This window comes from Microchirus variegatus (genome assembly GCF_963457635.1).
Source record: "Microchirus variegatus genome assembly, chromosome: 10".
NCBI classification, from domain to species: domain Eukaryota; kingdom Metazoa; phylum Chordata; class Actinopteri; order Pleuronectiformes; family Soleidae; genus Microchirus; species Microchirus variegatus.
The window spans coordinates 10,357,977-10,383,208 of record NC_139811.1 but is presented as its reverse complement, the minus strand read 5'-3'; the positions used below and the strand labels follow the sequence as shown (position 1 = coordinate 10,383,208).

The 25,232-nt window shown below is 40.3% G+C and overlaps 1 protein-coding gene across 1 annotated transcript in view; it reads left to right on the top strand.

Moving 5' to 3' along the window:
* Positions 1 to 155: 155 nt before the first annotated feature.
* Positions 156 to 25,232, top strand: part of arhgdig (Rho GDP dissociation inhibitor (GDI) gamma) — a gene marked incomplete at both ends in the record, with an annotated part of 31,309 nt that continues 6,232 nt past the window's right edge. Inside the window, 4 exons of the mRNA XM_083896565.1 lie at positions 156 to 228; positions 12,479 to 12,652; positions 14,314 to 14,397; positions 22,309 to 22,385. Of these exons, the coding sequence (XP_083752691.1) occupies positions 156 to 228; positions 12,479 to 12,652; positions 14,314 to 14,397; positions 22,309 to 22,385 (408 nt within the window). The remainder of the gene's footprint in view (positions 229 to 12,478; positions 12,653 to 14,313; positions 14,398 to 22,308; positions 22,386 to 25,232) is intronic.

The following is a 25,232-nucleotide window of genomic DNA, read 5'->3' as shown; positions in this document are numbered from 1 at the left end:
CGAGACTTTTGTGGATACTCCTCTCTTTCAATTATCCCTGTTTCTGCTACTTTGCTGCCGCTGCTGCTGCTGCTGCTACCTGTGGAGGTTCCCTGGTTCTGGTGGTCCACAGTCTGCCTGCTGTCGCACAGAGCGCTGCCCCACAGAGAGGCACCATGCTGGGACTGGATGTGTGTGAGGTTGGGGGTCAGGTGCTGGAGCTGCTGTGGCTAACTATGTGCTACAGAGGTGAGGTCATATGACATTAATGCATGTGTGTGTGTGTATGTGTATGTGTGTGTGTGTGTGTGCTCTTGTATAGCAGTCTTTGTGAGGACCATTATAGGCCTTATAAAGTGAGGATGAGGAGGTGAAAGTGCATGAAGGTTAGAGTTTAACAGTTAGATTAGGGTGCTGGTTACAGGATGCATGATATCAGTGGGTGTCCTCACTAAGACGCAAGTACAAGATTTGCGTGTGTGTGTGTGCATGCGTGCCCCATATGTCTCCATCCTGGTGGGTGTGGACGTTTTTATGTCTGACATGAAGCACTGGCAAGGCACATCAAAGGTGGAAGATCAATAGCTATTGATCACATGCTAAACTGTAGTCTGTGTGTGTGTGTGTGTGTGTGAAGGTGCATCTTTGTGTGTTTTAGTTTTAGCTTTTGAAATGATGTTTCTACTCATGAATACACACAGACGTACGTGTGTGTGTGTGTGTATGTCTTTATTAGGGTGTGAGGACATTTTAGCAGGTCTTCACAACTTTAAAGGGCTTTTTTTTTAAGATTAAGATGCGGTTAGAGTTAAATACAAGCATATATCTCAGGTGGTTGAGTCAATTAATGTCCTCACAGGTAGACGGAGACAAGTGTATGTGTGTGTGTGTGTGTTACTGAATTTGTTGCCCCTTCAGGACATTTTTTCCGAGCATGATCACTGATCTTGCAGGGACCGAATTGAGACCGAAACCTGGTCCTAATGAGGCAGAACCTAATTTCTGAGCCAATGGTCCAGTTTCATGCTTATATTTAGGTTAGGGTTAGGCATCAACTGATCATGGTTAAGTTTTCCAAAAGAATGGAGGTCAGTGCTGTGCAAACCTGTGTGTGTTTCTGAGTGTGCACATGCGTGTGTGTGTGTGATGACACAGCGTATGCAGGAGTTGAAAAATGTCACCGATACCTACTGTTTCTTTTTTTTTGTATTTTGCTGTGTAATGTGATTCAAGACCCCTCCTGCCTCCTGCACTTGTGTTTGTGTGTGTGTGTGTGTGTGTGTGCACTACACTGCAGTATAATTGCTGAATAGTTACAGATGGTGGAACAGTCCTGGGGTTTCCCCTTCACAAGAGTGTGAGTGTGTCTTTTGTGAGATGTTAGGTGAGAGAAAACCCGAAAGAGGGCGAAGCGAAAAAAGAAAGAATCGTCAAAGTCGGGAACCGCACTGACGGTAAGGAGCGAGGAGAAACCGGAGAGATCCTCTTCCAGCGTCTGTGTCCTGAAAGTGGAAGTGAAATGTGAGACGCGAGAAATCCATGAATATTCTATTGCATTAACTCAACAGCCAGTTTCAAGCTTGCAAGTTGAATCGATCGCTCCGTTCCGCTCGTCCCGGGATCAAAGCAAGTCATGGAACCCAGATCCTTGTGTTGCTGCTCCTGCTGCTGCTGCACATTTATTACTTCACTGCTTCAGTCCCAGATCCCCCAAAGTTCAACCTGCCTTTGTCTCCAATGGTGAAGTGGTTAGCGCTCTTGCCTTTGCAGCAAGAAGACCTGGTTCCATGACCCGGTCGGAACAAGGGTCTTTCTGCATGGAGTTTGCATGTTCTCCACATGTGTGCGTGGGTTTCCTCCAGGTTCTCCAGCTTCCTCCCACAGTCCAAAAACATGCAGTATGGAGATAAGCAAATTGGTAGCTCTAAATTGACCGTAGGTGTGAGAGTGGATGGTTGTTTCTCTCTATATGTGGCCCGCCTTTCACCCCGTGTCAGCTGGGATTGGAGGATAAAGAGGTAGAAGATGGATGGATGAAACCTGTGCAGGTCCTATCTGTGAATGTGACTCATCAAATCTAGTCAAAAACACTTCACTGGCACTGAATATTAAAGGTGCCATATGTAAGAATGTGGCCCAACACGGTTACTACATTCAAATTCAAAATACCGAGGTCTTTTAGGTTTCGTTTTCTGACGTAACTGGCAACCCGTGGTTGCTCGGCAGCTGAGACTCTACTGACTGCAATGATTGGTAGACGGTGGTAGGTGGCGCCACATGCCAAAACATGATTTCAACACATAGACATGATTTGCAGTCTGCAAAAGATTTTTTTTAATGCAAATATTTTGTCTGTACTGTTGTTGTTGGTGAGTTCAGTTTGTTATATGAACATTATTCCTGAGTCTCTGTGACATATGAGGAGGATTTTATGGCCAGTTGATTTAGATTTATTACATAATGCACCTTTAAATAACAAGAGTGAGTAAAAACTGAGTAAAGGAGAGACAGAGGGAGGTTGAGGAGGTGAACTAGAAGATGTACAGAGAGGAGGAGGAAGAATGGAAAATGCATGGTGAAAGGAGAAAATAGTTGGAGGAGAGAGAAAATGAAAGGTTGAGATCAGCATGTTGTGTTCTTGAATGTGTGTGTGTGTGGGTGAGGCCCGTGTGGCAGAGCGCTCTTCATGAGCTGTCAATCAGCGAGCACCACCACAGGCGGCGAGCAGCAAGGCTCACGTCGCTCTCCTCTTTCCTCTTTTTTTACTCTGTATTTTCTAACGTGGCGTAATCATCATCCCCATCCATCCATCCATCCATCCATCCATCTCCCCTCTTTACCTTCTCCCTCCATCTCCCATGATTTTACCTGCCTCCTCCTCCTTATCCATAGTTCTCTCCCCACCTCCCCCTGACCCCTCTCCCACTGTCAGATTGAATAGCGTGACTGCCATTTGTCAAGTTTGTCAAATGAAAGTGTTTAAGAGCACGACTGTATCTGCCTCTCACACCCCCTCCTCCTCCTCCTCCTCCTCCTCCTCCGTTCTTTCTGTTCCTCTGATGATAAGTGACGCTGAGCAGACAAATACAACCCATCAAGTCAGTCAATTAGACAAGCTGCTGTCTCAACCAGGCTGATGGAGCACCTGAGGACATATTACAGCGTCTGTGCGCGTCTGTGTGTGTGTGTGTGTGTTTGAAAGAGCTTCTTCATTTCGCTGCAATCATTTTTTTTTCATTTATTTCCATTTATCTCGTACATCTGCGGCAGATTTATTGTCTGCAAACTGAAAATCGATGTATAACACAATGGTTTTCTCGCTCGCTGTTTTATGACTGAGGCAGATCTTACTGACTAAACTGTAATTTAACGTGGGACACTGTGCAGCAGTGTCACCTTCAGCTGCTGCTGAAACTCTGGCCTTTTACTGTTCCACATATCAAGCTGTTACATGATGTTTTTCCTGTAAATGAAGGTCTTTTCTTACTGTTGACTTTAATCAAGGCTGGGGCAAGAATTTAACGACACCATTATCACAATATAACACGTATCCAAAGATCAGTGTAATGTTTAAAGGTGCATTATGTAATAAATCTAAAGCAACTGGCCATAAAATCCTCCTAATATGTGACAGAGACTCAGCAATAATGTTCATATAACAAACTGAACTCACCAACAACAACAGTACAGACAAAATATAAAATATTTGCATTAAAAATTATATTTTGCAGACTGCAAATCATGTTTTGGCATGTGGCGCCACCTACTGCCGTCTACCAATCATTGCAGTCAGTAGAGTCTTAGCTGCCGAGCAACCACGGGTTGCCAGCTACATCAAAAAACGAAACTGAATTTGAATGTAGTAACCGTTTTTGACCTTTAAGCGTTGGGCAAAAAGTTTGCAATAGCACAGATTTAAGTAAGTTGAATTGTTCAACTTCATTGTCGTTTAAACTCACAATTTCATATATGCAGAGTGTAATATTTGTGCACTGAAATAGTTAAAGGACCAAAATTGAAGTCATTTTCGATTCAAAGTTTAATTTTCATCGTCTTTTAATGACTTAACCCTCAATGAAACATCAGCGTGAGGAAGCAAATATTCAGTAGGACTTGTTAGCCAGTGTGTTTTCTTTATATTGTGTGTATTTGCCTGTGATGGATCATGACTACTCTTTGTTGTCAGCCGTCAAAGTTCTCCCTGTAAAGAGCGAACGCACAGGGGAACAAAAGGAGACAACATTTCCCATGATCCCATGCTGCTTCTTGATGTCATCAAACTAGGTTTTTTTGTTATTGATTTGACTGAGAAACCAAACTTTTAACTGGTTTCTTCAATTTTAACTCAGACAATCAAATGCCAAAATCCGTTGTGCAGATGTGCACAGATGCTGGATACCCACCAACATTTAGATTGAAGCAGCTGAGGATCAAATTCTCCATCTTCTGCTCTAGCGTCACACACTCAGTCACCCGTATCTGGCGTCTAGCGCGATCATTATCGCCGTCAGCTGATTCAAAACAGATTTTTCACACATATCACGCAGGCCCCACGGAGCAGTTTGAATGCTGCCTGTGTCCTCCTGCAGTGTTGTCACGAGCCTTTCCTCGGTAAGGAATCATAAATAATAAGGTTGGAACATGTTGTTGGGTTGGAAAAGTGTGCAGAGAGAGTAGTCCGGTAATGAAGGGATTTCTGCAGGTGACAGTGATTGTGGCACAAGAGGTCAGATGGAAGAATGAGGTGTAACTAGTCGTTAGGGCCTGCAGCACACGCCTTTACCTTTTTACAGAACTTCACAAACGTTCGTATATATGCACGTGCATGCGTGTTTCGCTGTCCCGCAGGTCTTGTTATAGGATAAAAGCACACGGCAGTGACAGCAGGACGATTTAAAAAAAAAAAAAAAAAAAGTGAAAAACCACACTTAAATCTCACTATCTCTCTTTCACATATACTGTAGTGACACAGAAGTGGGTTTCTGGGTTAACGAATGAGGAGGTAGACGGGAAGTGGTGATGAGGAAGAAAAAAAAAGCTGTAAATCAGTGGTGTCAAACTCATTTTCACTGAGGGCCACATCAGCATAATGGTTACCCTCAAAGGACCAGATGTAACTGTCATACAGAATAAATGTAACTAAATGTAACCAAATATAATGGAAATAAAGGTAAATACTACGTAACATATTGATAAATAACTTCCTGATATTTATTACTTATTCAAATTTCACTCGTCGCATGATGCGCAATGATACACTGCGATCTAGTGGCGGTGCCGTCACTTTGTGGGTAACACAATCACCATGCATTGTGGGAAATGTAGTTTATGGTCAACGCACGCCTTAAAGCAGCATAGACCTATATTAACACAGGTTTTTAAGAAATCCAATTTTAGGAAATTTGGACACTGCAAATTTGCAGTGCGGCTTGTCTTTCAACCAGAAGGGTCATGGGTTTGATCCCTGATGCCTGTGTTGTATGGCTGTGATGGATGTGCGATCAATAGACATGAAAGTGTGAATGGACGGGTGTGAATGGCTGAGTGAACAGCAGCAGTGAGTGGTCATCAAAACCATTTACCATTTCATCAACATCAATGAATAATTGAATAATGACATGGAATAGTACAACATGTCTTGTGTAGGATCTTAAACCAAATACGCTGTAGTCAATAAATACTTTCCTTATCTTAGAAACTGGGACTCCGACAACAAAATCCACCGACCGGCCCCGCACGCCATATCTCATTTGTTTGTGTGAAAATGTAATTTCATGATATTTCTTGGCCCTGAGCAGTTGCCAGGTAACAGCAGAGACTGTGGCAAGTTGAGTTTGAGCTTAAGCAAACTGGCTGCTAGCCGGAGCGTCATGTTTGTGTTGCTGCATGATGTGAGAGCGGGGATCAATTTCGTCTCATCCGACTCGGAGAGAACGCTCACCGTCAATTTAGGGTTTTGTTTTGTGTGTGTACAGGTACAGACGTGTGTGTGTGTGTGTGTGTGTCATAGCCCTCGTATACTTCCTGCACTGAAGCCCACAGTTCTTCTGCCGAACAGACTGTTGTGTTGATTTTCACTGAACCTGTTGGTTTTAGCTGCAAATCTAAGCACGCACGCACCCACGCACGCACGCACGCACACACACACACACTGTCAGCAGATGATGGGTAAACATCTGATGCCTCTCTAATACAGTATTTTATTAATGAAAAAAACAATCATTTAGCAATCTAATGAAGTAAAAGCCAAAGTTGGGTTTTTGCAGCTGTATTGCACCTACACCTGTTAGAAATAAGGGTTCCAAAAGGGTCCTTCGCAGGGGCTGAGGTTCTACCTGGAACCATTTGCTTCTGAAAAACCCTTTCCTGAAGAAAGTGGTAAAACTAATGGTTCCAGTTAGAACTATTTTGATCCAGAGAAACCATTTAAAACCCCTTTCCTGGATAAAGGGTTTTAAAAGGGTTCTTCGTGGAACCCTCCAAAAGGGTTCTCTTATGAGGACAAGCCGAAGAACCTTATATGGTTCTATTTAGCACTTCTATTTCTAAGAGTTTAGAGATTGTAGAGAGTTACGGACGAGTATTCGGGGCCATATGTAAATTGTTTCTAGGTTCTGTAGGTGTGAGAGTGGATGGTTGTTTGTGTGATGGACCGGCGATCTATCCAGGGTGTTACCCCGCCTTTCACCCTATATATCAGTTGGGATTGGCACCAGTGCCCCCCCCCCCCACACCCCCGTGACCCTCATGTGGAGCATAAAGTGTTAAAAGATGAGTGAATGAATGGATTTTGTTTGATCATCTCAATTTTCCAATGTGTGGGAATTAGTGACATCTCACGACTCATGCACTCACCCCGTACTTTCCCCATTCACATCAGAGAATTGTGTCGCCTTAACACTAAAGAGGATTTAATGCTTATTTTAGGGTTCTTTTGGGTTTGTTTAAAACAAAGACAAAGCTTCATTCCGCTTGGTTTGAAACATGAAGGCTCTTCTTGTAATTTAAAGGTCTTATTCTAAGGCTACAAAAACCTAATGATTTTAATTTCAAAGCAATTATACACACATGCAAACATTATTATGGGGTGGTATATTAAATTTTTGCCAATAAACCCTCCTACAGTAAATGTCACCAGCTGGACCTTTACAGCGTTGTTGGATTCATGCACCATAATACACGGACTATACGGTCTACGCTTTAATGCACATTCTGGCACGGACTTAATAATTGCATTTTTGAAATATGTTGCAAAAAGGATCATTAAAATTGGAAAATAAAATAAAATGAAAAAAAGTTCATGCCTCAGTGCTGATTTACACTTTTAAAGCTCAGTTTAAAGTGGCCGTGTGTCTAATGACAGGGAAGATCTGCTGGGGTAATGAGGCAGTTTTATGGTCATCAAAGAAAATCCACCAGTTAATATCACATCACAGATGGAGGATCACACACACACACACACACACACACACACACGAACAGACACACAAGATGTAATTAGGGCCCGAGCACTCACACAGTGGTAAGACGACCTGGCCACGATTGCATTTTTAAGATTCTAAACATTGGTGAAACTGAACAAAAATTGGCTATTCTATTCAGAACTAGTGAAAAATGATTCTTATTAAAATAAGGGAAATGCGTAACAGTGGCGCAAAATGGCTCGGTGGTGCCCCCTAAGGTGAAACCCAGTAGGAAAAAGCTGAAAACAGCCCAAGACAAAAACTTTTGGGACCATGACCTCAACCAGTGTTGTAATGTAAAGAAGTACAAATACTTCATTACTGTACTTAAGTACAAAATTCCCGTATCTGTACTTTATTTTGTTATTCGTATTTCTAGCAACTTTAACTTTTACTCCAAATAAAATCAGAAGAAGAGTTGGTATTATAGGCAGGAATTGAACTTCAGTACAATACATTATATTTGAGACTTAAGTACAGTAAATGTCTTATACTTTAAGACTTTTACTTAAGTAATATTATAAAAAGTGACTTGAACTTCTACCAAAGTCATTTTCTGGTAAGATACTTACTCAAGTATCACTTTTAGGTACTTTACACAAGACTGTTAGCCCCAACTTAACAGGAAGTCGGCCATTTTGAATTTTGTGTCCATCTTGGCGATGTGCACGTTTTGTACTGACATTAAATTTTTTTTACATTTATACATTCAGACACAAGAGACGAACCCTGAACACGCCCAACGACGTGAACTTTGACCCGACAGGAAGTCAGCCATTTTGAATTGTGAGAAGTGTTCTCTAACTTTGCTCTGTATCGACTGATCTGCACAAAATTCTATACGTGAGACAAGAGACTCGGCCAGAAAACTAAAATCGAACATGGAAACTGAGTGAAGGGCGCAGCGCCACCTGCTGGCAGGGAGGCAGCTGCAAGTACCCGCACAATGCTGCCTGCGGTGACAAAATCCAAACTAAGGAATATTACAAAGAGAGAGCGATTTAGAGAGCGAACGTTTACTGCTTTTTCTGAGCAGTAAGGGAATAATGAGTCTTCAGAGCAGTATCAGTGTTAGTGTGTCACTGTAACACTTCATCTGTTGGACAAGATACTGACTCTGCCTTTTCAAATAAATGTTAATTGATGATGTTTCAGTGATGGGTCAGCAGTCTGGTGATCAAAGAGAGGCTCTGGGACGTAAAAGAGGAATCCAGTTTTAATGGCTGCTCTGAAACGTGTGAAAACTGCAGTGTGTGTGTGTGTGTGCTCGATGCATATGCTTGTGCTGGGGTGAAGTGCAGAGTTTGATATGTAAATATGGTATGGTGAATAATTTATGAAATCATGTGCGATCTATATTTGACATTCTACAAAGATAAATGTTTCTGTGTTGAGAGAGAGAGAGAGAGATTGGAAACAGACCTTCATGTTGATGTGACAAATCTGACATTTGCTGCTCGGAAACTGTTTTGAAGATCCATGCGCTTTAAGTATGAACCTGAAATATATAAGATCCATCACTTCCTTTACACGACTGAACATATTTCACGTTCTCTCCCCGTGAACTTAAACCGGCATGAACGGCAACGCCTAAAATATTAACCACTAAACTGCTATAATGCACAGATTCAAGTAAGTTATCGTTAAAGTCAATGAAGAGTTCGAAGGACATCTGCTGTTCAACGTGTGCTGAAGTGAATGCATAATTCATACATAGGCATGAATGAGTGAGTTTAAATCCTGTCTGGACGTGAGACTGTTTCTCGCTTTTTGTTTAAAATAGTAAAACGCTGAAATGTAAGTCTCTTAAAACACCAATGTATTTTGTTTGTTTTTATGTTTATTGATCTGTAGTCTGTAGGTTGAGTAATACAGATCCAAGTATTGCACATTGGGGGATTTCGATATGTAATGGTGATCCATTCAGATTAATGACCTGCAGACACTGGCATCAATATCACATGTCTGCACTGGTCTCAAATTAAAATATATATATACTGTATATTATCACCATTAAATGTCCGATTTGTGGGTTTGAGTGTGAGACTGGACTGTTATTTGTCTCTCCCTGTCATGGACTGGTGACCCTATGTCAGTTTGGATTGGCACCAACTGTTTATCAGGAGCCGGGTCAGATTTATTGAGGCTGCCATTTTGGGCCACCATGTTTTTTACAGTAGCTCTTGCTAATTATGCTAAATGGAGGCTACATGGGTTCTCCAACACACGTGGAAGAGAAGTGTGGGTCTATTTAGCGTCAACATTTAACTAAATGTTACATACTGTACCTTTAAAGATCCAGCTGATTCCGTTTTGAAGTACATTTGCACATACAAGGAATTTGACTTGGTGTTTTGGCGCATTTAAATAGAATACAATAAAAATAGAAACTCAAAATAAAAATATGTTTAAAGAAATGTAATACAAAAACAAGATATTTACATAAGGTGCAGTTGGTTCTGAATAAAACTCATGTTGGATTTGGGAGGTTTTTGAGGTGGATCACACAGTGTGGATATCATAGTAATGAGTGATGATGTGTGATGTGACCTGTACCCTGGCTCTCTCTTATTGCAAGTGAAAATTAAATGTTCCACTGTGTGAAAACATATCCATTCATATTAAAACAGATCCAGAACAAAGGTGATGTCACTGTAAGGGGAGTTGAAAGGGTTGCCATGGTGACAGGCGAGGGCAGTCGTGTGTTAGCCCTGACTGGGTGGGGTGCTGCTGGAGAGAGAGAGAGAGAGAGACTTGTGATTTGATTTACACTTATGTTCACAGACTCTAACGCACCGTGACTGTGTACATTATTATTATACACTTGCTGTTTATGTTTGTGACTAATTTAGAGAGTGTACGTGTGTTTGTGTTCTCTCTCTCAGTGTGTGTGTGTGTGTGTGTGTGTGTGTGTGTGTGTGTGTGTGTGTGTGTGTGTTACCCAATTACCTCGACACGCTGATGACCTGATGTTAAAACGGAACCAGAGGCTTTTACAAAAGGATGTTACGGCACAGTAAACACAGCTGTAGCATGGTGTGTGTGTGTGCGCGTGTGTGTGTGCGCGTGTGTGTGTGCGCGTGTGTGTGTGCGTGTGTGTGTGTGTGTGTGCGGACCTGCTTCCCTGGCATAAACCCAAACCTTGTCAGGACCAAAAGCAGGTCCTAATGAGGCAGAACCTTATTTCTGAGGAAGGAGTAAAACATAGGGCTATAATTTAAATTGTGTTTCGATTAGGGTTAGGATTAGACACCAACTGGTAAGGGTGAAAGTCATGGATAAAACTGTGTTTATGCTGTAGGGTTAGGGTTAGGGTCATAGTGCATTATCTTCATCAAATTCAATGTTGACTGAAACAATTGTCGTCTCATTAATCGTGGATTATGGATTATTATGTGATGTGTTACCAAAATCTTTCTCACATAGTTTATTTCAAAGCGTGTGACATCTTTGACTGTGAAAAATGATAAAAATGTCACTTCTTGCACCTCATGGTCAATAACTGCTTCATTTACTTCAGCTTTATTGTGCATATTAATTATTCAGGATGGTAAATCTCAGTCAGGGTTACCGTGCAGCCTGGAAAACCAGGAAACCATTTACTTCCAGTCCTAGAAAACACACGGGGAATGGGATGGTGAGTATTTTTGTTCAGGCTCATCTTAGACGTTCTTTGTAAACACGCCCTTTGTAGCTCAGTCAAACCACAAACAGGTTAAATGACTTCTTCTGAAGCAGAAGAAACTCTAAAGTTAAAGTAAGTTACTTTAAATGATTAAATGTGTTCCTGTAGACTGTGGTTGTTTCTGTTTTTGTGGTTTTTAAGCTATACTTTGTCTTCCCCCGCCTGTTTTTACCAGCTGACTGATGTTAAATGAGTTGTTTGGCTCCGTTGTTAAATGAGATGAACTCGATTGCTTGTTTTGCCTGTTAGTGATTAAAGGAGCCGTAGTTTCAAGTGTCTGTGAAGACTAAGAAGGTAATAAGTGATGAGAGCTGGGGTCAAAACAACAACGACCCCATTTACACCCGACATTAAAATGAACTTTAGGTGATTTGATTGTGCTTTTCCTGCATTAAAGTACAGGTGTAAACATGTTGCAAGACCTCGAGGGCAAACTGTCATTCAGGTCCTGTCTCTGAATTCAAGCCCAACTCTAAACGAGTCAAAAACTGGCTTATGTTTTTAAATGTTGGAGTAGTAATAATCGTTGTTGTTGTGCATTTACCTTCTTCATCACACACTCCCCTTTGCTCCCCCCTACACGAGAATGCGCAAAAAATTTAGGGTTAGGGCAACAAATTTAGGGTTAGGGATGGGGCCTAGGTGTGATTGTTTTTTCTTTTTTTGTCGCAGTATTTTGACAGTTGCTGTTTCCAGCCTGCAGACGCAGATGAGCCTGGATTGTGGGATGTCTTTTAAATTACACTATTGAATCAAAAATCTCTGTTGAAATCAAATTCTGGGTGACTGCAGCTGGCCCACATGGTTATCTCAACCTGAAATATAGCAGATGTGTATAATATATATATATATATATATATATATATATATATATATATATATAGTATATACAAACACGTATCTGCAGAGTGCTTCTAATAATGCTGTTTGGCTTTTCCCCGCCTTTAACATTGTATGCGTTATATTAGAATAAAAATAATATTCCTTATTGATATTACCACTACTTCTCAACTAAATGAAATTTTGAAATTGTTCTGTGTTTCAATATGTTGTCCAAGCGTGTGTTCTAAAGCAAACGGTTCCTGTTTCTACATAGATTGTACAGCCAACACCTTGATGAGAAGTAAAGGAGCAGTGTTGGTGTCAGTGGGAGACCTTGTGTGCGTTATATTATTACATCGTCAGTGTTGAATAAATGATTGAAAATCCATTTTTATTCTCTCCAAGTGTGGATATAATATCAGAATTGAGATCGCCTGTAATGACGTGTGTTGACATGCAACAAGAGAACCTTTTAAAACGGCCACATATTCAATTAAATGATCTTCTTTCGTTCTTTCTTTTTTGGAAGGTCTGATGGCCGACAAGAAGGAGTTGCCCGTCGAGGAGGAAGAGGACGAGAGAAACCTCAACTACAATCCTCCAGCGCAGAAGTCTTTACGGGAAATTCAGGAGCTGGACAAAGACGATGAGAGTCTGGTCAAGTACAAACAGACGCTGCTGGGGACGGGACCAGTCACAGCAGGTGTGTGTGTGTGTGTGTGTGTGTGTGTGTGTGTGTGTGTGTGTGTGTGTGTGTGTGTGTGTGTGTGTGTGTGTGTGTGTGTGTGTGTGTGTGTGTGTGTGTGTGTGTGTGTGTGCGCGTGCGTGTGCGCGTGCGTGTGTGCGTGCGTGCCTGTGGAGGTGTTGGTTATTGATCACCTGACGGAAGAACTGGTGGATTCGCACAAGTACCCAGTGTTACTGCGAGCTCTAACAACACCACCCACTCAATAGAGTCACTTGGTACATGGTTCTTTTAGAGTCATCAACTTGTGAGACACACACACGCACACACACACACACACACACACACACACACACACACACACACACACACACACACACACACACACACACACACACACACACACACACACACACACACACAGAGCTCACCTGCTTGCCTCAGCATCTTCATGCCATGACAGCTGATCGCAGTAGAAAAGCTGCTGTAGCTCAGCATCACCTCATTTCACAGCTTCAACATGTAATAAAAACGAGAAAAGCTGTTAAAAAAAAAAAAAAAAAAGCAAAGAGGAGATGCTTTAAATTAATCAGTGGAAGCCATTTGTCTTTTATTTTCTACATGCTGACTCCTGATACCAGAGACCGTGCCAGTATTTCAGATCCAGACTGACATATCTCGTCAATCTCTTCCACCCACTGTATCAGGATGAACTCATGATGATTCACATTTTTCATCCAGTGCCACCTGATGCTGTGATTTACGGCCAAACGCCGTTCACATCTATACGTCAGCTGCCGTTTGTGTGTTTAACATTTTTAAAGGTTCATTGTGTAAGATCGAGGAGTGTTTTATGAGCAGAAATTAAATATACGACCTATCGTTATATAAGCGTATAATGGTCATTTTAAGATAAAGGTTGTTTTAATTTAGTTTAGCCTTATGGCGCTTTTCCACTATACAGTTCTAACTCAACTCGACTTGGTTTATTTGCTTTCTAATTAGAGATAGTACCTGGTATGGACCTGATTGGTCGAGCCGAGGCAAGTCGTGCTGGAACTAATCAACTGCAACAACTAATCAATTATTGATTGATTTACTAAATTGTGTTTTGGGTGTAAATACTTCCTGGTTTTTTTGCTCATCTATCACCTTTTAAGCATGTTTGGGGGGGGGGCGGTCAATAATTACCTTTTTTTTTTTTTAAATACCATTTTCCTTTTTTTTAATGGGTGAAACAACTAATTTAAAGGTGCATTATGTAATAAATCTAAATCAACTGGCCATAAAATCCTCCTAATATGTCACAGAGACTCAGGAATAATGTTCATATAACAAACTGAACTCACCAACAACAACAGTACAGACAAAATATTTGCATTCAAAAAAATCTTTTGCAGACTGCAAATCATGTTTATGTTTTGAAATCGTGTTTTGGCATGTGGCGCCACCTACCGCCGTCTACCAATCATTGCAGTCAGTGGAGTCTCAGCCGCCGAGCAACCACGGGTTGCCAGTCACGTCAGAAAATGAAACCTAAAAGACCTCGGGATTTTGAATCTGAATGTAGTAACTGTAGTAGTTTTTGGCCCCATTCTTACATATGGCACCTTTAAGATAGAAAAACAATAAATTAGTGAAATCTTCACTAAGCAGAGTGTTTTTTTTCTCCTCTCCAGACTTGTCTGCACCCAACGTCTGTGTGACCAGGATGACTCTGTTATGTGACCAGGCTCCTGGACCAGTCACCATGGACCTCACAGGTACGACACACCACTTTCATCACTTTGGTGGTTATTTGTCTGTATGTTTCAGTAACATTACATTTAGTTTTTGTGTGTAATGTTTGAAAGATGCTTTTGGAACATTTATAATGTTACTTTATCCCCGCGACACTCATGTGGAGGACGATGGATGGATGTTACTTTATCTGTTTCTCCAGAAAACGTGCATCTGTGCCCTTTTACATGCATATGATTACAATAATGATCATATTGTGACTCATTATAGGACTTTTTCACATGGTCCCTAGTTTATTCTTTTGGTCGCTCCTCTTTGTTCCGCTTCATCTTTACCAGAGTGGGTGTGGATGTGTGTTGACCGACATGCATGCTCTGGAGCAAGGCATCTTTCCTCCTCCACCGTCTACCACGCGCGCACACACACACACACACACTCGCACCACGCTGCATCTGGTGTGCAGAAAGACTGCAGTGGGTGTGTCCACACTTGAGAAAGGAGAGACAGCTAAATGTTTGCTTACGGGGCAGTATTGACATTTTCCCCTGGGTGCAGGCGAACGCACCAGGCAGTGAAGTTGTGTGTGTCCGTGTGTGTGTGTGTGTGTGTCTGCAGTGCATAATAATCAGGTTTTCCACCTTATAATCAGGTTGAATCCCCAGAAAGAACAGGGTTGAGGAACAGATGAAACTCTGTAGAAGAACACAGACGAGGACCAGGCCTTTAATGTTCACGTTTCATTGTGTAAAGGGTGATTACGTGAATTCGGAAGGGCGGTGCCGTCTTCAGAAGTCAGTTATAAAAGATGGAGGAAATGAAACGGCTGATGGAGAATAACTTCCATGGACCGGGGGTTAGATTTATTTTTAACACAAGGCTGTATTCCAACTGTGGATTTTAAAGGAACATTCCACCAGTCAAAGAATAAATTCTCCTGTGGACGATGATGTCATAGTGTTGTCATCGGGGTTAAGAATGTACATCTGTCCCTGACTCAGGTTTAAGATGAAATGTTTTTTGGTTCATTCCGTCTGAAGCAAGCCTTCATTTAAATGCCAGCTCTTTAAGATATAAATTGGTATTCAAGGGTTTTATTATTAGTGATTTAGTGATTTAACCCTAACCCAGCAAGCTAAACTCTCCCTCCAAATAAAAAAATACAAGAAGGAGGATATTTCCTAATAAAATGCACTCTCTTACATCAGTGGGCAGAAATAATAAATATAATCTTCTATAATCTAATAATATTTTAGCAGATTTCTTTCAACAAGCTGCAGTTTACAGTGGCATTATACATAATAATATATATAATATCCCATGTTCAATCTTTGTTTATACTGGAAATATCAAGCCCATACTCTATATATTTTGGAAACTGTCTATAACTATATAATATAACATTCATTTTTAACTTATTGTTAATAACTTTCTTGGAAATGCATGTTTATTATTTATTATCTTCATCTTTACTGTCTTTTACTGCTGTGACAATGCAAATTTACCCACTGCAGGACTAAAAAAATGACTATTTTAATTCATAATCTTAGAATCCAAGACTACTGAGTAATAGCAGCACATTTTAAGTTAAAGATTTAAACATACATAATGTCATGTATGTGCGTTTAAGTCCGTGTATCGTGCCTCTCATGATAAGTTTATGGCTGTTGAATGTTTTAGACTTTCGTTCTGCACATTACAGTAAATGCTCTTCAGCAATGGAGGTTGATGAGAACGACCTGCTTTCATTGTGTAAATAAACACAGTAAATAAAACAGTGTTATCGTCTAACACATTCTCCAGTGTACCAGAACAAAAAAAAAAAGCAGATAAATTAGGTAATTATGGAATATTTTCTGCTGCAGAATGCACAAGAATCATTTTAATGCTGTGTGAGACAAAAATCCAAAGATAATTCCCCTCCATAAATCTATACAATAAGGAGCGGGGCACTAATCGGTCCTCCTGTTGGATCTTGTTACAGTCAGATTGCCCAGGCCGGCACCAGACTGGACGCGAAATGGACTTTCCATCGCTGGCAGAAAACATTAGAGAGCTCTTTATACACTATGTGCTGTTACCACGGCAGCATGGTGCCCTAAATGATGAGGCATTTTCTGCTCTGAATGTGTGTGTACACGTGTGTGTGTGTGTGTGTGTCCTCAGAAGAGGAGGCAAACACAGTGTGAGATATACCCCATAGTTAACCTGATTGTTCTGCACTCAGTGTAAGTGAGCAATGAAAAAGAAAAGATGCAAACTCTACTGCACTGCTGAGAGTTTCTCACTGCATATTATTGTCTGTGCCTGTTCAGTAAAACTGCAGAGAGTGTCCGGTTACAGCTTATACTGTAAACTGCATTATTTTTCTGCTGAGGCACTTCTTTTTCTTTTTCTTACATTTACACACATTACAATAATCAGATTCAAGATCTCTCGTGGATCTTTGTCGACATAAGCTGGCGAGGGTCTTAAATCCATGAGGTTAATGAAGGATTTTTGGTTTATTCCAGGCAGTTTGGATCATCATCGTCAGGGAATGGACAACTTTCATGTCCCCGGTTGTTCTCCTCATTGTTTAGGATACAGAATAATGTATTTTCTGTGCCGTATGGCAAAGAAAGAAATATAATAACAGCAAGGCTCATAGGGGATCAATATAAATAGGGACACTCTTGTTTTTCTATTGCCATTACACTCTGCAGTTAGCTTTAGAAGTTCAACGTCTGAACAGGGAATATGCAGGTCTTGAAAAGTCTTGAAAAGCTTGGAAATGAAGTCCTTAAAAAATGTGGTCATCATTTAACAGAGATGGAGGAGTAAGTCACACACACAAGTCTTAACCTTCAAGTCTCAAGCAAGTCGAGTCGATTACCTGCTTTGAATCAAGCAACTTGCAAATGCATTTCAAATAAAAAACTGGCACATTTTGCCCACTTATCATAACCAACTTTTGTTGTAATGCATGTTTTTGTGTAAACAGTTTTAACTAGGCAGAGATCGGAGATGGCAGACTTCACCCCATTCACGCAAGAAGCCTCTGGCGGCCTCTGTTGGTCGTATTGGCAAGTGCAAGTGTGGAAGCACAAACAAACAGACACCCAGAGCCACCAAAAACAATACTTCACTCCCACTCCGATAAAATTGGTATCTAAACAAGTATCATTAAATAATCATACTGTATTTTCACTATTGATTCTCAGCCCTTTTACATTTACTGTATGTATCTACCAGAACTGACATCAGTCTGCTGCATTTCTCTTGTTCTATTTCGCCTCTTGCATTTCATCTTATTTATTTTCCTTTTGAACACTGACTGTTCTCTTAATAAGAACATCCTGTACACTCTTAGTAATAAGGGTTCCAAAAGGGTTCTTCTACAAGGGCTGAGGTTCTACCTGGAACCATTTGCTTCTGAAAAACCCTTTCCCGCAGAAAGGGTTCTTGGTAACACTAATGGTTCCAGTAAGAACCATTTTGATCCAGAGAACCATTTAAAACCCCTTTCCTGAATAAAGGGTTTTAAAAAGGGTTATTGGTGGAACCCTCCGAAAGGGTTCTCCTATGATGACAAGCCGAAGAACCTTATATGGTTCTACTTAGCACTTTTATTTCTAAGAGTGTAGACGGAGGTGTCTTCATGTTCTAATCGTGCTGTTTCCTCTCAGAATATAAATGTAAAACACATTTTACGTCTTTGTCTGTAAGAACACAGAGACAGTGAGACAATGCTCCCTCTGTGCAGACGATTCATCATAAATTGTTCACTGATCAAAGACAATATTGACATCAAATATCTTGACGAAGTTCAATCAGTTCAGTCATTTTATAGGACACTTAATGTCTCCTTTAGATGTCGTTCAGCTCGTCCCAGTCTTCTTACCACCACTGTCTCTGTGTGTGTGTGTCTGTCGTTTAATGAGATCTTGAGACCTGGTGGACTTTCATCTTGTTTTTGGCCGTGTATTAATCCTCGACAAGAACTGACAGTCATTTCAGCTCCCACTGTTGCTCCTCGTTTAGATCGATAACCTCAATGTTTATGCACTGGAACATGAAAAATGATTTTCGTCGGACTGAGCCGGCAGCAGAAAAACAACAACTAATGGATTTTTGTCTCCTGGTGGATACAGCAATGAGACTCTCGCCGAGATAGAAAGAAATTCCCGGCTCCAATGTGGCCACCCATGCGAGAACTGTGACCTAGTTAGGGTTAAAGGGTACGTTACACATCAAGTTTCAAGAGGGTTGTAACATTTTACTACAAAACGTGTTCCGATCGAGCTTTATTTCTTTGCGGGGCCAGTTTCGCCGTAATAGTACTTTTTACGACAGGAGTCCAGCACCACTGGAAACCTCTTCTGTCCTATTTCACGCCTGAAACTGCCACGATATCCAGACTTGATCCACATATTCTTTTATAAATCAAAGCCTCGGTTAAATAATAACACCCTTGACGACCTTATTTCTAAGTTATAATGTGTTACAAAGTCCTTAACGATGACTTTCCCAGGCTTGTTTTGCTGAGAACGCGACACATTTACTCACGACACGCGTTAACACACCAAACATCCTCACTGTGTCAGTCGCTAACCTTCAATCTCTATCTCAATCCTGTGCTGTGCTGCGTCTAGATTTATGTCCGTAACGCGGGGGGCCTCTTAAAAGATCTCTTTGTTAATAAATAGAGAGTTAATGGATGCTTGTCTGAATTTGCTCTGCCGTCTCTTTTTGTTCGAGCGGCACGAGACGGAACTGTTCGTGTGCGAAACGCAGGGGAGAAAGAAATGATGAAGGTTTGGCACTGATGGAGAACATCTGCTCTCCCTCTCATCGCTGAGTTTAAAGATATGATGTGGAGATAAAAAGTGATGAGACGTTAGATGTTATTTATTTTTGAGTCGTGTACAAAATCAGGTCAAGAAGATCCAGGATCGTGGCCCGAACAGAACAAGGTCCTTTTTCCGGTTTCCTCCCACAACCCAAAAACATGCAATATGAGGATTAGGTAAATTGGACACTCTAAATTGACCATAGATGTGAGAGTGTGTGGTTGTTTGTCTCTATGTGAGGCCCTGTGATGGAGGGTGAACCCCACTTATCGCCCTATGTCCGCTGGGATTGGCACCAGCGACTCTCATGTGGAGGATAAAACAGTAAAAGATTGGATAAATGTACACAATTGTTTCCAGTCTATAGAAATCTGTACTTCTTTCTTAAATCAGTTCTATTCGGCGCAATGGATTTGTTTCATTTAGCCGCTTTATAACCATCTCTGGTATAACACACGGCGCAAACTCGTCACTAAAGAATCAAAACTACTCTACTTCTGCCTCTGAAGCTCTCCCTGTAAATCACATAATATGCTCCGGGGAAACTAAATGAGAGAAAGCAAACAATTCCCATGATCCAGAGACTCTAGTGGCAGAATTTACATATGTGAAGCTTGGTAACCTATCATCGTGTTTAGCTGCTGTATGCCTTCTTGTAATTAACCCTTAGTACTCACACGGCACGGATCTGTGCCGCAGGTGCACACGTGGGAATAATACACAACTCCTTATATGGACGTCCTGGGGGTGTGTGTTTATAGGTCACATATTCAGGCTCTGTATTCTAAGGGTTAATGGAAGAGCAAACTAAATATCTGTCATTGCTTTGTTGGACAATGTTAGTTAATATTTCGAATGAGAAAACCTAAATATTTTAGAAATCTTAAAAAAAATAAAAAAAATAAAAAGTTTCAAATGAAAATGTTATAGAATTAATTCACCTTTTTTTAAAATCCCTTTTGCTTTACCAGATATTAATCGAGCATAACATTAAACCACTAAAACCAAATTTATCAGCTCAGTAATGCAAGTAAATAACTATAATTTGACATCTTAATCAAGAAATAATAATGTGCTTTACTGTTTTGCTTTTTTTGTCAATTTGAAAATCCATGTATAAAAATATTAGTTATATTATTTGCTATTATTATTATAATATCATAAATAAAATATGAACCATGACAGATGTTAATGCTGTTAATTTAGGGCAACTGTGCCTTAAACCTTATATTGGGTGGTGGTCTGTTACATTTGTTAAGCACTGTGTGTGTGTGTGTGTGTGTGTGTGTGTGTGTGTGTGTGTGTGTGTGTGTGTGTGTGTGTGTGTGTGTGTGTGTGTGTGTGTGTGTGTGTGTGTGTGTGTGTGTGTGTGTGTGTGTGTGTGTGTGTGTGTGTGTGTGTGTGTGTGTGTGTGGGTAGGTAGAAGGTTCACCACACTGACCTATTTTCTCAGTCAGACGCTCCCTGGAGAGGCGAGCGAGCAGCCTTTCCATCTCCTCAAAGGAAATGGAAGGAGGGGCGGTGAGGGGGTTTGTAGAAGAGAGGTGGATCAGATTAAATAAGACAGAGACGGAGCAATGAATAATTTCCATAAGGTATTATCTGTAATAATGAAAGTGAGAGAAGTCACACCAACAGGAGTGAAACCACCGACGCCAAACTGTGCATTTCTGTGTGAGCTGTACTCTCTTTTAATCCATTGTTCGCTTACTTTATTTCCCTCGTCATCTGCCCTCCCTGTTTTTATTCACTCCATTCCCTCTATCTCCTCTTCATCGTTTCCTTCCTCCGTCTTCTCTGTGCCTATTAGAAAGCACTCAGGACTTTAAATTGAGATATAAAGTGATTAGGTGGTGGATATGTTTCTGATTCTGATTCATGTGCTTTTTTTAAAAAAGAGCCAGTTTCTTGTTCTCCTCCATATGAACCCATTCATTCCCACAGGATGGCAGCAACTCTCTCATCGCACAAAGAATCAGTGACACAAGTTCACCACTGTTATGTAATATATGTCAGATTGTAGTTTGACATCTATGTGTCTTATTTAGCTGAAAACACCGACTTTAAATATGTGTAATATAGAGAGAGAGAGAGAGGGGGAGACATTAACCATTTAGTGCATCATTAAGTAAACATGTAGCGTTGCTGCTGCTGCATTAAACCTGACTGACGTGTTCTGCAATTACAAACAGGGCTGCAACTAAGGATTATTTTCATAACTGATTAACCACTCCATTATTCTGCTCCGTAAAATGTCAGGAAATGTAGAAAAATTGTTGATCTGCGTTTTCCTTACCTGGAAATGCATGTCTTGTTTTGCCCACAAATCAAAAATGAGTCATTTTTGTGATTTATCTATCTATGAAGCAAGTTGTGTCTGTTTTTTGAAATTCAGGAAATGATCCATTTGCCTTGATACACTGACAGTGAACTGACTTTAATCTCAAAAACAAAAAGTACTTCGGAATGACTTGAAATTTACCATCATGATAGTCGGTGTCGTGCTGAACAAGGATGTGTTGAAAATATTTGCAAACCTTTTAAGGAATAATTTCTATGAATTTTTGAATTTCAGGAAATGATCCATTTGCCCTGAGACACTTTGTCAGTGAGCAGAAAACAAAAAGCATCGGGGAATGACTTGAAATTTACCATCATAATGTTTGACTTTTAATTTCCCATGTTGAGCCAAAGTACCGTGTATTATTAGTTTTTTATGACATTTTCTTTAAATTCACTTAATCAATTGGATGCTTGTTATAACCCATGTATTTGTAGAGGCAATAAATAAAATACAAAATGAAAGGTTTGGAGAAGAAAAAAAGAATGAAAGAATCCTTGAAATGTCAAGTCAAATGTTTGAAGATGAATATGTGCAATTTCTCCAGAAGTACATTTTTTATTGGTAAAACAACAACAAGTAACTGACGTTTATTACAGCAGCTGCTGAAAGCCACGTTTCTCTGTGTGACTCAGTCAGCGGCAGTGTGGTCGTATAATGACTCAACGTTTGCTGAGAAACTGTAAAAGATGATGTCATACGTGTCACGTCGACCGTTAGTGATGTCATATTGTTTGTGTTTTTGTTTTTGTGTGTGTACGCAGGAGACCTGAGCGCTCTGAAGGAGAAGAGCGTCTCCTTACAGGAGGGAGCGCAATACAGAATAAAAATGTACTTCAAGGTGAGACGGATGGACGCAGTCACAGAACTTTAATTAATAACACAGAGAATCATTGTGCGTCGTAACCATGAAACGGACTGTTGTGTGCGTTTGCACTGATGTGAATCGACAGACACTGGATCAGGTTTTTTATTGTAAGTAAAGAGACATAAGAGGAGACTGAAACATGCTGAGTCAGCGACAGAGTCGACGATATAATCAAACCACAACATCATCAAGACCATTATCATATTTAATGAGACTATCACTCTGTTTCATTAGGAGCAGCAGTGACGATCAATGCAGGAGGAACGGCCTGTCAGTAAATGTCAGGAAGTTACTTCACCAAACTTTTTAAAATTATTATTATTATTATTATAAGAAAATTAAAAAATCATAACTTTTACATTTAATTGATAGCAGATAATATTACTTAATAAGTAAAAGTCTTACAGTATATGACATTTTCTGTACTTAAGTAGCAAAAGTAACTTTCTGATATAAAATGTACACTTAAGACACTTAACCCCATGTTGAAGCGTGTAAATGGGACTATAGGGTAAAGTGTAAAGACTAGAAAACCTCTATATAAATGCAGACCATGACCAACTTGTCTTCTTCTGATTGAGGAAATGTAAGTGGAGTAAAAGTAAATTTGCGAGAAATATAAATAACAAAGTAAAGTACAGGTACGTTCATTTTGACACTGCTTAGTTGTGATGGTTATAGTTAGTGTAAGGGTAATTCTATGAGGGTCCTCACTGTGAATGCAGAAAGTGATGAGAATGATCTAACACTCTGGGGACCCCTACTGGACAAACGTGTTCACTGTTTTTTTGTTTGTTTGTTTTAAATATAAATAGACTTTTGTTTCAGGGTGTGTGTCAAAAATGTACATGAATGCTTAAATCATAAAGAAATACTATTACTGTGCACGATCAAGTTCAACACGCTGTTGAGAACAAAGTGATTTAAAACTAAACATCCAACACAAACTGACTTGTTTTGGGGGTTGTTACGGAAATTTTGTATTGATATCGTATAAATGTAAAAGTATGAACTGTAGTGACCTAAGATCAAGGGACCATTTGCTATTTTGTTTTACACACAGGGGTTTGAGTCGTAAACACCCTATCTTCCTCTCTCCCTATGGGGGGTCTACCTGATTCCTTCTCTTCCCGTGGGATGGAGGAAACCTTTTGTTCTGCTCTGTCTGTGTGGGGGGGTTTGACACACCCACCAGACAGGTTAACTAGAGAGGTTTTCCATTGATTCAGCAGTCTTCGCGGAGTGACTTAATCTGCAAGTTGCTTCGTGATTGCTCTTTCTGTACAGAAATAAACTCTTGTTTGATTCCTGAGCTGGCTCCAACATCCATCTTTTACCAAATTATCCTGACATTTTGGCGCTCCAACGTGGGACCCCGATACCTGTCCCTCTCTTCACAACGGTGGACCTGAAGACCTTGCAAGGCGGAGAAAAGAAACATTTCTCCAGAAAAGACCTCCACCTCGGGGCTCTTAAAGCTCCGTTTGGTCAGGGAGGCCAGGTCCCCTGAAGAGTGGGACAGTGACGGTGACCAACCAGAGAGGGGTGACGGACCAGCCAGGGAGTCAAACAACTAAAAAGGTAAGACACGTGTCGTGTATGTATTGTGAGGAGCCAAATCGTTTGGAAATTTAATTTTGGATTGGGTGAAACAGATACTGGTTCATTTGGCTTCGAGATCAAACATAGTGAGGGCCAGATCATTGGAGAATTAGTCTTAGGGGGGTTTGAAAAAAAACCCTTGTCTGGTACCAAGAATTAGGAATATCTCATGAGGACCAAATCATTGGAAACTTAATTTCAGGGGGGTTTGAAAAAAAACCCTTGTTTGGCACCAAGATTGAATGTTTACGTGAAGAGCCAAATCATTGGAAACTTAATTTGTGGGGGTTTGAAAAAAACTCTCGTTTGGCTTCAAGAACGGGTGGTCTGTTATTTGGAAGGACAGCATAGTCAAACTAATCCCGAAGTCTCGACTGCGTCAAAATAAAAAGAGAAGGAAAGAGTCAGGGACTCTATACAATGGATGAGGTTAAGAAGATAGAAGAATAAGATAAAACTTTGTGGTAACGAGAATAAAACTTTGTGGTGACTAGAGCTGAAACGATTAATCGATGAAACGATTATTAAATTAATCGTCAACTCATGATTAAAACAAGATTTCTGATTGTTTTAGCTTCTTAAATGTGAATATTTTCTTTGCTTCTTTGCTCCACATAAACAAAGAAATTTTTAAAACTGAATCATTTTGGTTTGTGGACAAAACAAGACATTCGAGAAACATCATCATTTTCAGGTTTGACAGACATTGATCAACATTTTTTATCTGACATTTTATGAACTAAACGATTCATCGATTAATAGAGAAAATAATCGACAGATTAATCGATTACCAAAATAATCGTTAGTTTTAGCTCTAGTGGTGACTTATTCAGTGTCTTAAATATCCTCTGTGGATATTACAAGGGTGCGTTGCTCGGAACAAATGTGTCGTACAAACCACCTGGCTGAAAAGATTATCCAAAGTTAGTGTAAACAGGTTGAGTGTGTGAGAATAAGAAAAAACAAAGTTAAGAAAAAGAAGTTGAAAACCGAAGAAGATAGCCCATTGTAAGTGATATCACGCCCATTCGATGAATGGTAGGTAAAACCGGTAAAATAAAAAAAGCAGGTTAAAAAAAAATTAAATAAAAATAAAAAAGTATAAAAATGGGAAACTGTAACAGTTACAAATGTTGTGAACCTGACGAGGTTCAATTTAAAGGGGATGTGAAACAGATGAGCCAGAAAGTGTTAGATAATGTGAAAAAAAGTGGGAAA